Here is an 11864-nt window from a genome sequence, read left to right on the forward strand (position 1 = left end):
GCGCGTCCGTGTTTGCATGGAGCCAGACGCACGTACGCCAGAGTTAGCCCATCCTTCGTCTCATTCTCGTACTTGTGCTCCTTGTTTGTCCTGTGCTAAAGGGTTTAGCGATCTGTATTGGGGTGTTTTTGCGTGTAGTCGTCCTCCTATGTACAGGGTGAGTGTGGGCCGGAGCCTTTTCGCTGCGTTTCAGTTGAGGAGGAGCGACGGAGGAGGAATGGGAGTAGACGAGGAGTGAGGCAGCAGACGAGAGGAGGCGAGTCCCAGCTCACCTGCCCAACCGGCCGTCTTTACCCCGCCGTCCCTGGCCGGTGAACCTGAGAGCTCCTGGATTAACAACATGAACCTTTACAACCGCCAGAGCCAGAGGGGGCAGCTGCGGCAGCAACCCCGCAGCGCGACGGACGGCACAGCACGGGGTAAGGAATGGTCATGCAATTCTCTCGTTGTTGATCACAACACCACAACGTAAGGGCGGCGAACAAGGAGCAGCGACCCCCGAGCGACCGTCTCAGTTGCTGAGTTGGGACTGACCTAGATGCACTAGACAGTGCATGTCCGTTTCTGTCATTGCACTCACCAGTCCGTCGAGCTGACAATCCATCCTACGTGCGAACGAGGTTGGCCCCCGACTCGCCACCGCCGACATTGACGACAAGGCCGTCGCAGCCCCGCACCATCCCACTCTCCTGGAACTGTACCAGCAAATCTTAAGCACTCCCGGCCTGCACCGCGTTGCTCCGTCCCCGCGCGCCCACCCATCACCGAAAATGGCCTCCTCGCTCCTCGTCGCGCCGGCAGACTACTCCGAGTCTGTGGGCATCACGCTCGCGCCATCGTCGACGACGGTGCGCGCCTTGAGCCCCGGCCCAGCCCCGACCAGAGCCGGTGAGAGCAGTAGCAGCGGCTCGGGCAGCAATAAGGACATTGTCGGCATCGCCGTGGGAAGCGCGGTCGGCGGCGCCGTCGTCCTCGTCGGCCTCGGCATCCTTCTGTGGGTGTGCTGCCGCCGCCGCCGGCTCAACCGCTCCGATTCCGAGGAGTCGATCGCCCACGGACGCAACAGCAGCAAACGCGGCGCGCCCTCGGCCCTCACGCGTTCCAGCTTTGGCAGCTCGTACCCCTCGGGTCTGGTCGCTCCCGAGCCGCGGTCACTCAAGAGCGTGTCGCCCGGTGGCGCCGCGTCGTATCGCACGCAGCCGACGGCCACCGGCTCGCCATCCACCCCGTCACGCCCGTCGCGGCCAGCACGCTCCCTCCGCTCGTCGCTCGGCATCATTATCCCCGACTCGCCGCCGAGCAAGATTCGGGTGCCGCCCCCGCACGTGACGTACCACAGCTACAACAGCTACGTCGACGACCTCGACTCGGCGCCCCGCCTGTCGCTGCCCGTGTCCATGGCGCAGCACCCCAACGCGTCGCAGAGCTCGCTCATGACGACGCCGTCCGACAAGTGGCTCAACGCGTCGCCCCGCAGCGGGAACACGGGCCGGAGCGGCCGGAGCGCAAAACGAGTCGGGCAGGCGCGCCTCGGCGGCGCATTGTTCCAGGATGGCACAGAGCAGCAGCAAGCGCCGTTGACTCCGCCGCCCAGAGCAGCCAAGCGCAACTCGCGCTTCGTCCAGGTGTAAGACGGTGATTAGGACGAACATTGTGGCGGCGCGACGCGACCACGCGCGCGCCGCCCCACGTCATAGACTCGACAGTGTTGTAACTGGTACATTGATCCATAGGTCATATCGCATGTGAGATAAGTTTCGGCAACAACCGCGGCTGTCAGTGTTCCTGGAGTCGGAGCGGAGTCGGAGCCATGTGGCGGTGCTGCGGCCCGGTGGTTTGTGGTCGAGGGACGTCGAGGGACGTCGAGGGCGGATCGAATCGGGTGGGGTAAGCGCATGTTTGGTCGACAAAGGCACAGCGCGGGTGTCGACATTGGCCGGGTGGCGCCTTCTAGCCTGTCGACGGTGCCCATCGGGTCACCCGTCCATCACGGCGATCTGTTCTTGCTCTTGGAACACCTTGCACTGGCCGGCGAATGCATGTCCCGATGGGCGACGCGTCGGGCGCGGCGGCATGGCTCATCGTCAGCGGCGGCGGCATGGCGCGCGCACCGACAGACGCGCTCGCGGGGCCAATTTAAGCATGACACGACCACGGTTAGGTCAAGCTGTTGTCTGCCTCTCAGTCCATCTCTGCATCACCACGACCTTGACGCGCCTACCCGATGTCTCACGCTGAGACGTGAGACGTGAGACGCGGCCTCGACCTTGCCTGCCTGTCGGATGGACGCGGTAAGTGTTTCGCCGTTGCGGCCCAGACAAGCTTGGCGGGGAACGGGGGTGCTAGCAGTGTCACGTCGCGCAGCTTGTTGATTGCACTCGAACAAGAGTTACCTAGCATCGACCTGGTCTGGGCCCGACTCCTGTTGCCTTTCCTGGTGTTTTCGCCCCCGTCTAGCGGTCAGTCGTCGCTGGAGCATGCCCGCTGGCTCTGCCGGCTGCCAGCCCTCTGAGAAATGGTGAAACGAGGGCAGGGGGTGGGTTCACGTAAGCCGGGTACGCTGCGCGCGCGGTCAGAGGCAGCGCGTCCATGGTGCCCCAGCAGTCGTCGCCCAAACTGAGGGTGGCCGAACCTTGTTGACGACTTGATCCGGGGGGATCACACTGACTTCGTACTCACCAAAGGCAAGCCAAGGCGCGCAAATGTGCCTGTCTGCAAACCGGGTGGACTGTCCCATCCATCAGACGCTCTCATCGCACCAAAGACGAAACAACGCTGCCAGCCCGCGAGGGGACAACTGAGGTCCCTCCCTCGACTCGTCCGTCACACCAACACCTCGTCGATAAGGTCGCCCTTTTCGTCGTTTGTCTAGCCGTTCTCATCAACACGTCAAGCTCGCTGTCGACATTGTCATCTCCATCTTCTTGCTTCATTAAACAAAGGCCATCGTACTCCCCTCTTGGACGACGGCATCCCCGCGCGCGATCCATCAACCCTAATAACACCCAATCGATCTCGCCTCGAACAGCATCCCCTTACGGGAACCCTGCACCTCCTATCGACGTACGCGTTCTTTGCTCAATTCTCCACTTGTCCTCGTCCTCGACCGACGAGCACTCCCAGCAATGTCCACGATCGACGTCGGAGCGGGCGTCAAGCCCCCACCGCCAACACAGCCGCAGGTGTCGCTCGCCGGTGCGGGTGCGGACGCAGGCGCGCCCGTCGCCGGCTCAGCACAGGCCAACACGCCAGCCGCAGCCGACGCCGCGAGCACGTCGTCGCACGCCCAGCTCACGCTCGCCGTCGCGCAGCCCACGGTCGAGTCGACGAGCTCGACAAGAACAGCAGCCGGCAAGACCGAGGGGTACAGCGTCATCACAAACTCGCAGGGTGCGCAGCAGACCGTCAAGGTCGCCTGCAACCCCAACTCGGAGTCATGCCAGCAGCCTGTCAACAGCCTCAACGGAGCACCCTCGACCATGTCGAAGGGCACGCTCATCGGCGCGATTGTTGGCGGCGCCATCGGCGGCATCATCATTCTCTCGCTCCTTACCTGGGTCCTCTGCCGCCGGCGCAGGAAGCGCAAGCTGGCCAACCGCCTCGAGTTCAACTACATCCCCGACATGCCCTCTCCTTCGCCTTCGTACTCACGCAGCGCGGGGTATCCCGGCACCCGGTCTCCCTCTGGATCACGCCGCGTCATGGTCATGCCGGGGTACGCCGGCGGTGACGGCTACTCGAACGGCTCGATGCGCCGTGCTGCCACCACCTCGCCCGGCCCCACTGTCGGCCGCAACCCGTTCAACACGCCCGAGGCCGTGCGCACCTGCGACTCGCCGCTCGCGACGCCGACCACCGCCATGACCTCGCCCCGGCCGATCTGGAAGCCGACCACGCCGGCCGAGCACAAGTCGATGCGCGGCGAGATCTTCACCCCGCCGTCGCCCGAGGCGCCGATGCCCCCGCCCGCCGAGCGCGTCCTCAGCGCCGCGCCTGCCTCGCCCACGACGTGGCGCTTCGACCCTCCCTCGCCCTCTGGCGAGGGTGAGATCACCGACGACTTCCTCGCGACCCCGACGCCTCCGAACCGCCGTTTCGCGCCCTCCTTCCGCTCTGGCTACTCGAACAACCTCTCCGTCCACGGCAGCACGCACGGCGCGCTCTCGACGCGCACCACTTCCACCACGGGCTCCCTCTTCCCTCCCGGCTTCGTGTTCGGCCCGCCGCCCACCGCCGGCGCGCAGCCGCGCCTCAACTCGACGTTCCTCAACCCGACGTTTGGCGCGAGCACCACGTCGGTCGCCCAAGAGTTCCCCCCTGGCTTCGTGTTCGGCCCCCCGCCGAGCCAGCGCAGCCCCGTCACGTCGCCGCTGCGCGCAGAGTTCCAGCTCGACACGCTCGCGCCGAGGCAGGAGGAGGAGATTCCGCGCCACTCGCAGATCGGGCGCGCTTGGTAAAGGCTGGGTGCCGGACGCCTAGCGACGAGAAGAAAGAAGCATTTGGGCTACATGGGACTGGGACCGGGATTGGACTTGGGCTTGGAACTGGAATTGTATTTCACTACTGTATCTGTTGGGTATCGTCTGCATGATTTACGAGTGGCCGGCGCGTGGGAGCGACAGGCGAGGTGGCTTGCTCGATGCTTGTGGTAGTGAGGGCGGGCAATGTGTGTATGCGTCTGGTGACTGCCACGCACGAGCCAAGACCCCATTTCCGCACTGCCCACCAAGGCACTCCCACGAGGCAGGCACCCGCGCCGCCCGGCCGTCACCTGCCGCCTGCTTCTCTCAGCCCAGCAGCGAGGCAGTGTACGCGGGTAGCTGGGCGGTTGCGGGTCGAGTCGAGCCGTGTCCGCGGAATGAAGCATAGCCGTGCGCCTCGAGTGTGGCAATCTGTCGCTCCCTCAGTCCCTCCCTCACATTCCACTGTCACGGCGCGTCGTGCGCCGCGTCCGCTGCTGCCTGACGAGGTCTGGCCAGCTGATACGGGCGCGCTGGCCAGCTGCTACGGGTACGCAGGCCAGCTGCTGCGGACGCGCCCTGCCGCTCGCCAGCGAGCCGCGCCAAGTCTGTCGGCGCGCCGGCAGCACTTGCAAGTACTAACAAGGACAGGCGGGACAGGCGGGCCTCTTGTCGGCGACGCGGCGAGCCACAGTCGGCCACTTCTCCAGCGCGCGCTGCTGTGCCGTGGTCTCTGCTCTTGAGCTGGCCAGGCTCCTGCAACGTCGCTCAAGTGATACTTTTGCTCTGGCTATCCGATGTTCAGACCGGAGGAAGGCTACAGTTGAGGGAGGGGTTGACCAACGGCACTTGCCTGCCTCCCTGTCAGCTGCACACCGGGCCGACGCTGCTCTTATGCCACACTCACGCGACGCGACGATTGACTCAGCACCTAAGTAACTTCTCTCGCGTTTGCCGCGACGCTCATGACCGCGTCGGGTCCGAGTCCAACCTCCTAGGTTCTCGACGTTGTGACTCGCGCACGTCGCCGGCATCACCCACGACCACCAGTGCCTCGCTCAACTTCTTCCAAGCCACAGCCACCACACAACCACCATACACACACCCCAGTGAGGACCCAAATCATGCATTGATGTAACTGTACATGCAGACCCGGGGAGGGCGGTATCCAAGACGAATCTGGACGAGACGCTTAGTCGAAGAGACCGAAGCCCTGTTGCTTGTCAGTTGCATTCCCGAGTCTCTGCCAACTCGACTCACCATGTCGTCGTCAGACTCCTCCTTGGCCTCCTCCTTCTTCTCCTCAACGGGGGCGGCCTCAGCGGCACCGCCAGCGGCGGGGGCGCCACCGGCAACGGCGCCGGCGGCGGGGGCACCACCACCACCAACGTTGGTGAGGAGGGCCTTGATGTCCTTGCCGTCAAGAGCCTTGGCGAGAAGCGAGGCCCAGATGGGCTCGATCTCGACCTTGGCGGCCGTGGTGAGGGTGTTGATCTTGTCACCCTGCGCAAGGTGTCAGCATGTTGCCAGGAACATTACGGAGCCGGGGCGAGCGAGTCGTTGGTGCAAGTTTTGGCAACCGCGGATCCGACTCGTTCCCTCGGCTCCCGGGCGACACTCACGGTGATCTCAACACCCTCGTCGGCGAGGATGAGAGCGGCGTAGGTGGCGGCGAGCTCAGACTGGGAGGGTCAGCGAAAGTCGTGGAATCGGCGCGCGCGCAATAGAGACAGCGCGACGACGAAGGAACAGGTGGGACGCGGGCGAGCAGGCTTCCGTCGACGCGAGCCAGAGAGCTTGGGCACGCCAACGCTTTCCATCTCATCGCTCTCGCCGTCGTCGACATCGACGCCGCCGCCGAGTCTCGCGACCTCGACCCGGAAAATCCTGCCCTCGTCCCGTTTGTTCCTCTTGCCGTCGTCGTTGTCGCTGTCGCTGTTGCGCTGCCAGGTCGCGCTTGGCTATCGTGCTCACCATTTCGAGAGTTTTTAAGTATACCAAATTAAGCGAAAGTCGCAGGAGATACTTTTGGTGGAGATGTCTGTGTGGTTTGACAACTGCTAAAGTCTGGCAGCGACGAGCAGCGCGAGCGAGCGACCACCCAGCCAGGCCGCACCCACCCAGCCCAGCCAGCACGGGCTGGCGGCTTCACCGTAGCTAGCCTTAGTCACGTGATTCGAATTTGTCCTCGGCATTTCAGTCTCGGAAATATAGAGGGCAAAGGTTGTGTGGCACAGGCCACGTGGGATCGGTTCCGATGCACGTGGAATTCACGTGCCCGCACCTTCCTTGCTATTGGTATATTGGTATATTGGTACTACATTAGTACAATGGTACGCTGGTGCGCTGGTATTGAGGCTTCTTCACCACGAACCCCCACAAGCGTCCTCAACGACGACAGCTCACGTTGCTAGTTCGAATCATGGCGATAGGCTCAACTCAACTCGTCTCGTCGCTTTCACTATGGTTGTGGTCTCTTCAACCCCAGACTTGTGACCGTCATCCTGCTGATACTGCTAACGGCCTGGTGGCTCGTAGCTCGTCTCTCGCGTGGCAGTGCGTCAACACTGCCTCGAGGTATGCTGCGGCCCCGACTCACACGCGCTGAGCCCCTCTGTAGACGCTCTCTGCCATTTGCTCGTGTACACGGTCATGTGTCGCGGCCCCAGAGCCTGTTGACGACGGGCATCGCGACGTCATACACCTCAGTGGCACACTAGGGTCGCCCTCCTCCTCCGGAGCGTTGCAACCCCCGGAACGCCAGTATCATCCCGAGGCAGACGCCCCGAACACACAGTCGCCGTGTGCATGTACCTGGCCCAGTATGCCAAACAGCAACAGCCCACTCACGCTCCATGAGTTAGTTCGGGTTGCCTCGCCGGCGGCGCGTCAGCGGCGAAAACAGGCCGACGGAACCAGTGCCACATCAAACGTTGCCCCCTTGATGCTTAAAAGGTAGAGCGCGACAACCGCGCCACTTCCCACCGAGGTCAGCTGGCACCCCCTGGCCTCCTTGAAGCATGTTATGTCGCCCCCTGGTCGCGAGGGCTTCCATTGGGATGGGAGTGCGTCCGCCTGACAACCGGGAGGGCGGTGCTGCATTGCTGGCGAGGAGACGGCTCTTAAGAGCTCACAGGGACGCCCACCCAGCCGCCCATCCAGCCGCCAATCACAGCCATGAAGACCACCACCACCGTCGTAACTGTCCTCGCTGCCGCGACTGCCGTCTCCGCCATTCCCGCGCCGACACCGGCTGCCGATAACGCCCAGGCCAAGGAGCGCGCGGAAGCGGCGGGCGCGCACGACGCGTTCGACGCGGGACCCACGCCCGCGCCCTCCGAGGAGGACAAGAGATACTACGCCTGGGACTGCGCCCCCTACAACACCGGCACCGGTATCAACGGCGGTCCGCCGGAGTGCACGCAGTGCGCGATTATGTAGCACCCTTGCGGTTCCGCAGCCAGCTTCCCCTGTCCTGGGAGCCGTCCTTCCGCTATCTGAGAGTCGTCCTTCAGCAGTTGTACGAGATGCGAGTTCGTGTGTCTGGCGGTACTGGAGAGGGCGAGGGTGTTGCATGGCGGCGAGGGAGATGTATAAGAGCTGGTGGTGCCCATACCAAACACCTGGCCCAAGTCTCCCAAGCACCACCATGAAGACCACTGCCACCGTCGTCAGCGCCCTCGCTGCCATGACTGCCGTCGCCGCCTTGCCCACTGCACTGACACCGGCCACCCACCATGCCGTCACGCAGGAGGGCGTCGACCCCTCCGTGCAGCCCACGGACGACGCATTCGTCTCAGTGCCTACGCCCGTACCCGCGTAACACGGCAAGAGATACTATGCGTGGAGTTGTGCGAAGGAGGGCCTCTCTGCCGTCCTCGACCTCGACACAAAGATCAGGGCCTGTTTGTCTATGATACGCCCAAGGGGCCCTGCACGGAATGCACTATATATAGTGTAGCGTTCCTTCGGTTGCCAGGGGCATGCTTCCGCTGTTATGGCTATTGGAGTCGTCCTCTCGCTGTGTTGCGTGTACGCGTGTGCGCTTGACGACCGGGAGGGCCATGCTGTTGCGTGGCGGTGAGACAAGGGGTGTACATAAAATGTCTGTGACAGTGCCCACCCTCCAGTCCCTCACCCCCCCTTCCCCCCGACCCTTGCACACACTCCAGTCACCTGTACCCACCCCCAAGCCTCCTCAGGCCCCGCAATGAAGACCACCGCCACCGTCGTCACTGTTCTCGCCGCGGCCACGGCTGTCAGCGCCCTGCCCGCGCCCACGCCGGTGGCCGGCAATCCCGGAGCCCAAGAGCGCGCCGAAGCTGCCGGCGCGCACGACGTGTTCGACGCCGAGCCCACGCCCGCGCCCACTGCCGGCGAGCACGACAAGAGATACTACAGGTGGGTATGCGACGGCCCCTACGCCGGCGCGACCGCCGTTTGGATACCACCCGAGGACCTGAAATCCTGCACTGCGATCTGCAAAACTCAGTAGCCTTCGTGCGGCTGCCTGGCCACCGAGAACGACGCGCCATGCTACTGCTTCTGCCACCTGCCACGACGGTTGCTCGAAGGGACGCATCGCACCGCGTGGCACTGTTCCCCGGCGATGTTCCTGCGGCTCCAGGGGGTGTGTTCCGGATCCCTCTCCGCTGTTTCGTAGATACCCTTCCCCTGCGATGCGAGTACGTGCGCTTGACGACCAGGGAGGATGGTGTTTACGCGTGGCGCCGGGAGAGGGGTATAAGAACTGATGGCGCGCGTCCCGTATTGTCCACCTACAATCCTCCCGAAGTACCGCCATGAAGACCACCACCACCGTCGTAACTGTCCTCGCCGCCGCGACCGCCGTCGCTGCCATGCCCGCCCCCGCGGACAATGCCCACGCCCAGGAGCGCGCCGAGGCCGGCGCGCACGACGTATTCGACGCGGTCATCACGCCCACGCCCACCACCACCGGGCACGGCAAGAGGTACATCGCCTGGACTTGCCCCCCGAAGCCCCCAAGCAATGAACCCGCACCCTCCTCGGTGGACAACTGCCAGGCGCTTTGCCCGACTCAGTAGCGGTCCTAGGCTGCTTACCCCCACCCTCCCGCGCCTCCGAAGGTGTCCGCCCGTGGGCGAGTGCTGCGACGTGCAAGTAGTCGGAGAGGCAGAGAAGTTGGTGTCGGTACCGCTGCAATGCAATACTCGTCTTGATGCTGGAGGCCATGGGCGCGACCAGTCTTTCTTGTCAAATAGCTACGCCGACGGAAACGGAGGTATGGGTCACGAAACCCCCGCGAAACTCGGAGCACACGGTTCTCATGTGGATGTTGATGACCAGGGCTGGCTGGCCGGGGGAGGGCTGTGACTTGGCGGAGGGCTGTGACTTGGCGGAGGGCTGTGACTTGGCGGAGGGCTGTGGCTTGACCCTGCCTCGGGGTCGCCGTCACCTCCGACAGCTGCCTGCCTCCGCCACCTCGAGGTGATGGACCACCGCCACCATCGCCACTATCCTCTTCGGCGAGTCCATAGCTGCTGCGGCGCCGACGCCGCCGGCCAACGATCCTCGTCAGCGACGCCAACCCAAGAAGAGGGGCGGCGACGTGAGTGGTACACGACCATGTTGGTGCGGCGCCAGGGCTGGGTCGGCTCTGCAGAGCGGCACCAAGCTCTCGGACAAGGAGGCCAAGCCGCCCATGAACCCAGTGTCCCAGAAGACGAACGCTCATATCGAACCCGAGCCCCTTGCCGTCGACTGACCCTCGCTCGTGGCGCCTCCATCGACTTCGGGATCTGCGAGGCTGGCTTAGATGGGCTGGGTCAAGCGGTCAGGCCAACGCCGTGGTGAGGACTCTAAACAGGCCCTGGCCTGTTCTTCATTGCTTAGCGCCCAACGCAGTTCGCGGACCGTCCGTGTCGCTGGCACTGGCTTCACGTCAGACGGAGAACAGAGCAAGATATTATTAGTGAGAGTGGGCTGGTTATGGCTGTCAACATGACGTCATGTGATCGTCGGGCCGCCAGGGTGGGCTGGAGATCGACCCGCTGGTTGCTGGTCGGGATTGACAACCTGGGGGGGACGTCAATGATGTGACATGTCGTCGTCAAAGCATCCAAGTGGAGCCGCAGCGCCATAGACAACGCCCAGGAGAGGCGACAGGGTGGATGCTCAGCTGTGGTGTGGATTGAAACCAGCCGCTCCCGCAACAACCGGCGGACGTCGCACACCACACACGTTTCATTCTTCCGACACAGGCAGGCTACTGTTCCACTACCTAAGGAGAGCGGCGCTTGATCTCGTCCTGGGCCTGCTTGACCTCGTCCTTGACGTTGTCCTTCTGCAAGTGTCAGCGGCGTCTACAGCCCTACTCACCAAGCGCTGGGCGTCGGCCTTGATCTCGGAAGGCGAGGTCACGCCCTCGGCGATGGCCTCGTCGGTGACGGCCTTGGCGGCGGCGACGGTGGCGTCAAAGCGCTCGTTGACGGCACCCTTGACCTGGTTGAACTGCTTCTCGGCGGCCTTGCCAGCCTGCTGGGCCTGCTTGACAAACTCGTTGCCGAGCTTCTGGCCAGCCTCGTAGCCGGCCTGGGCGGCCTTCTTGGCAGCGTTGGCGGCGTCGTCACGGGCGACGGCAGAGGTGCTGAGGGCACGAGCGGCGGGGAAGCGCGCGGCACGGAGGGCAGAGACACGGGCGAGCTGGAGCATTGTAGTAGTTTATTGGGGGGGAGGTGGATGGGGGATCTATGGCATCCTTCTCTCCGGTAGCCCACTTATCTACCCAGATGACTGGCCGAGCACCCCCCCCCCCAGACCCGAACCACCCCAAGCGACGGCCCTGCCACTCCCCCCAATGCGGATGGTGCACTCGGATAGATGTGCCGGGCAGTTCCCATGACCCGTGACGCGCGCGTTGCCGACGACGGTAGTCGAGGAGGGAGTCGTCAGTTGCTGCACCAAGGCAGGCAGCGAGCATCAACGTCATTGGTGTGGCATATTGCGGGTGGGCGGGCGGGCAGGAGTGAGCAGAGTGCGGATTGAATGGGCAATGCCGTTGCTGGGAAGCAGTACAGGGCAGAGTTCCTAGAAGGCGGGTCTGCTGAGCGGTAACTAGCTTTGGGTGCAGCCGTAGCCGCACTCTCTGGCGCTGCAACCCCTAGCAAGAGCCCAGGCCTGGATCAACCTGAAGCGTGCCGAGTGCTTCGGGTACCGCGTAGAAAGAGAGAGAGCGAGCTCGCTAAGAAGAGCAAGAGGATGGATGCATGGGCAAAGACGATCAGACTGCAGACTCGGTGGCGGCCATCACTCGGACCTCCGGGGGTGGAGGTCGCCGATGTCGTCTTGCTGTCCGCCACGTGCTCAGGCACGGCTCCGACGACTCGAAGTCCAAAGTCACAAGTGTCATCGGAACCGTGTTTT

General features: G+C 63.8%; 6 protein-coding genes across 6 annotated transcripts; 4 read left to right on the forward strand and 2 right to left on the reverse strand.

The window, feature by feature from the left end:
- Nucleotides 1-770: 770 nt before the first annotated feature.
- Q8F55_004043 (uncharacterized protein) lies at nucleotides 771-1631 on the forward strand (the record flags this gene model as incomplete). Its single annotated transcript, XM_069352567.1, has 1 exon — nucleotides 771-1631. The coding sequence occupies one exon, from the start codon at nucleotides 771-773 to the stop codon at nucleotides 1629-1631; it is 861 nt and encodes a 286-aa protein (XP_069209985.1).
- A 1494-nt stretch (nucleotides 1632-3125) lies between these two features.
- Q8F55_004044 (uncharacterized protein) lies at nucleotides 3126-4457 on the forward strand (the record flags this gene model as incomplete). The annotated part of the gene is made up of 1 exon (XM_069352568.1): nucleotides 3126-4457. One exon carries the CDS (start codon nucleotides 3126-3128, stop codon nucleotides 4455-4457), a length of 1332 nt encoding a protein of 443 aa, XP_069209986.1.
- Nucleotides 4458-5652: 1195 nt separating this feature from the next.
- Nucleotides 5653-6437, reverse strand: Q8F55_004045 (ribosomal protein P1; the record flags this gene model as incomplete). The annotated part of the gene is made up of 4 exons (XM_069352569.1): nucleotides 5653-5673; nucleotides 5721-5963; nucleotides 6083-6142; nucleotides 6435-6437. 4 exons carry the CDS (start codon nucleotides 6435-6437, stop codon nucleotides 5653-5655), a joined length of 327 nt encoding a protein of 108 aa, XP_069209987.1.
- Nucleotides 6438-7637: 1200 nt separating this feature from the next.
- Nucleotides 7638-7901, forward strand: Q8F55_004046 (uncharacterized protein; the record flags this gene model as incomplete). Its single annotated transcript, XM_069352570.1, has 1 exon — nucleotides 7638-7901. The coding sequence occupies one exon, from the start codon at nucleotides 7638-7640 to the stop codon at nucleotides 7899-7901; it is 264 nt and encodes an 87-aa protein (XP_069209988.1).
- A 769-nt stretch (nucleotides 7902-8670) lies between these two features.
- Nucleotides 8671-10206, forward strand: Q8F55_004047 (uncharacterized protein; the record flags this gene model as incomplete). The annotated part of the gene is made up of 2 exons (XM_069352571.1): nucleotides 8671-8861; nucleotides 10086-10206. 2 exons carry the CDS (start codon nucleotides 8671-8673, stop codon nucleotides 10204-10206), a joined length of 312 nt encoding a protein of 103 aa, XP_069209989.1.
- A 516-nt stretch (nucleotides 10207-10722) lies between these two features.
- On the reverse strand, nucleotides 10723-11153 carry Q8F55_004048 (uncharacterized protein; the record flags this gene model as incomplete). Its single annotated transcript, XM_069352572.1, has 2 exons — nucleotides 10723-10785; nucleotides 10821-11153. 2 exons carry the CDS (start codon nucleotides 11151-11153, stop codon nucleotides 10723-10725), a joined length of 396 nt encoding a protein of 131 aa, XP_069209990.1.
- Nucleotides 11154-11864: the final 711 nt, after the last annotated feature.

Source organism: Vanrija albida, assembly GCF_041260175.1.
Source record: "Vanrija albida strain AlHP1 chromosome Unknown contig_3, whole genome shotgun sequence".
Classification (NCBI taxonomy): domain Eukaryota; kingdom Fungi; phylum Basidiomycota; class Tremellomycetes; order Trichosporonales; family Trichosporonaceae; genus Vanrija; species Vanrija albida.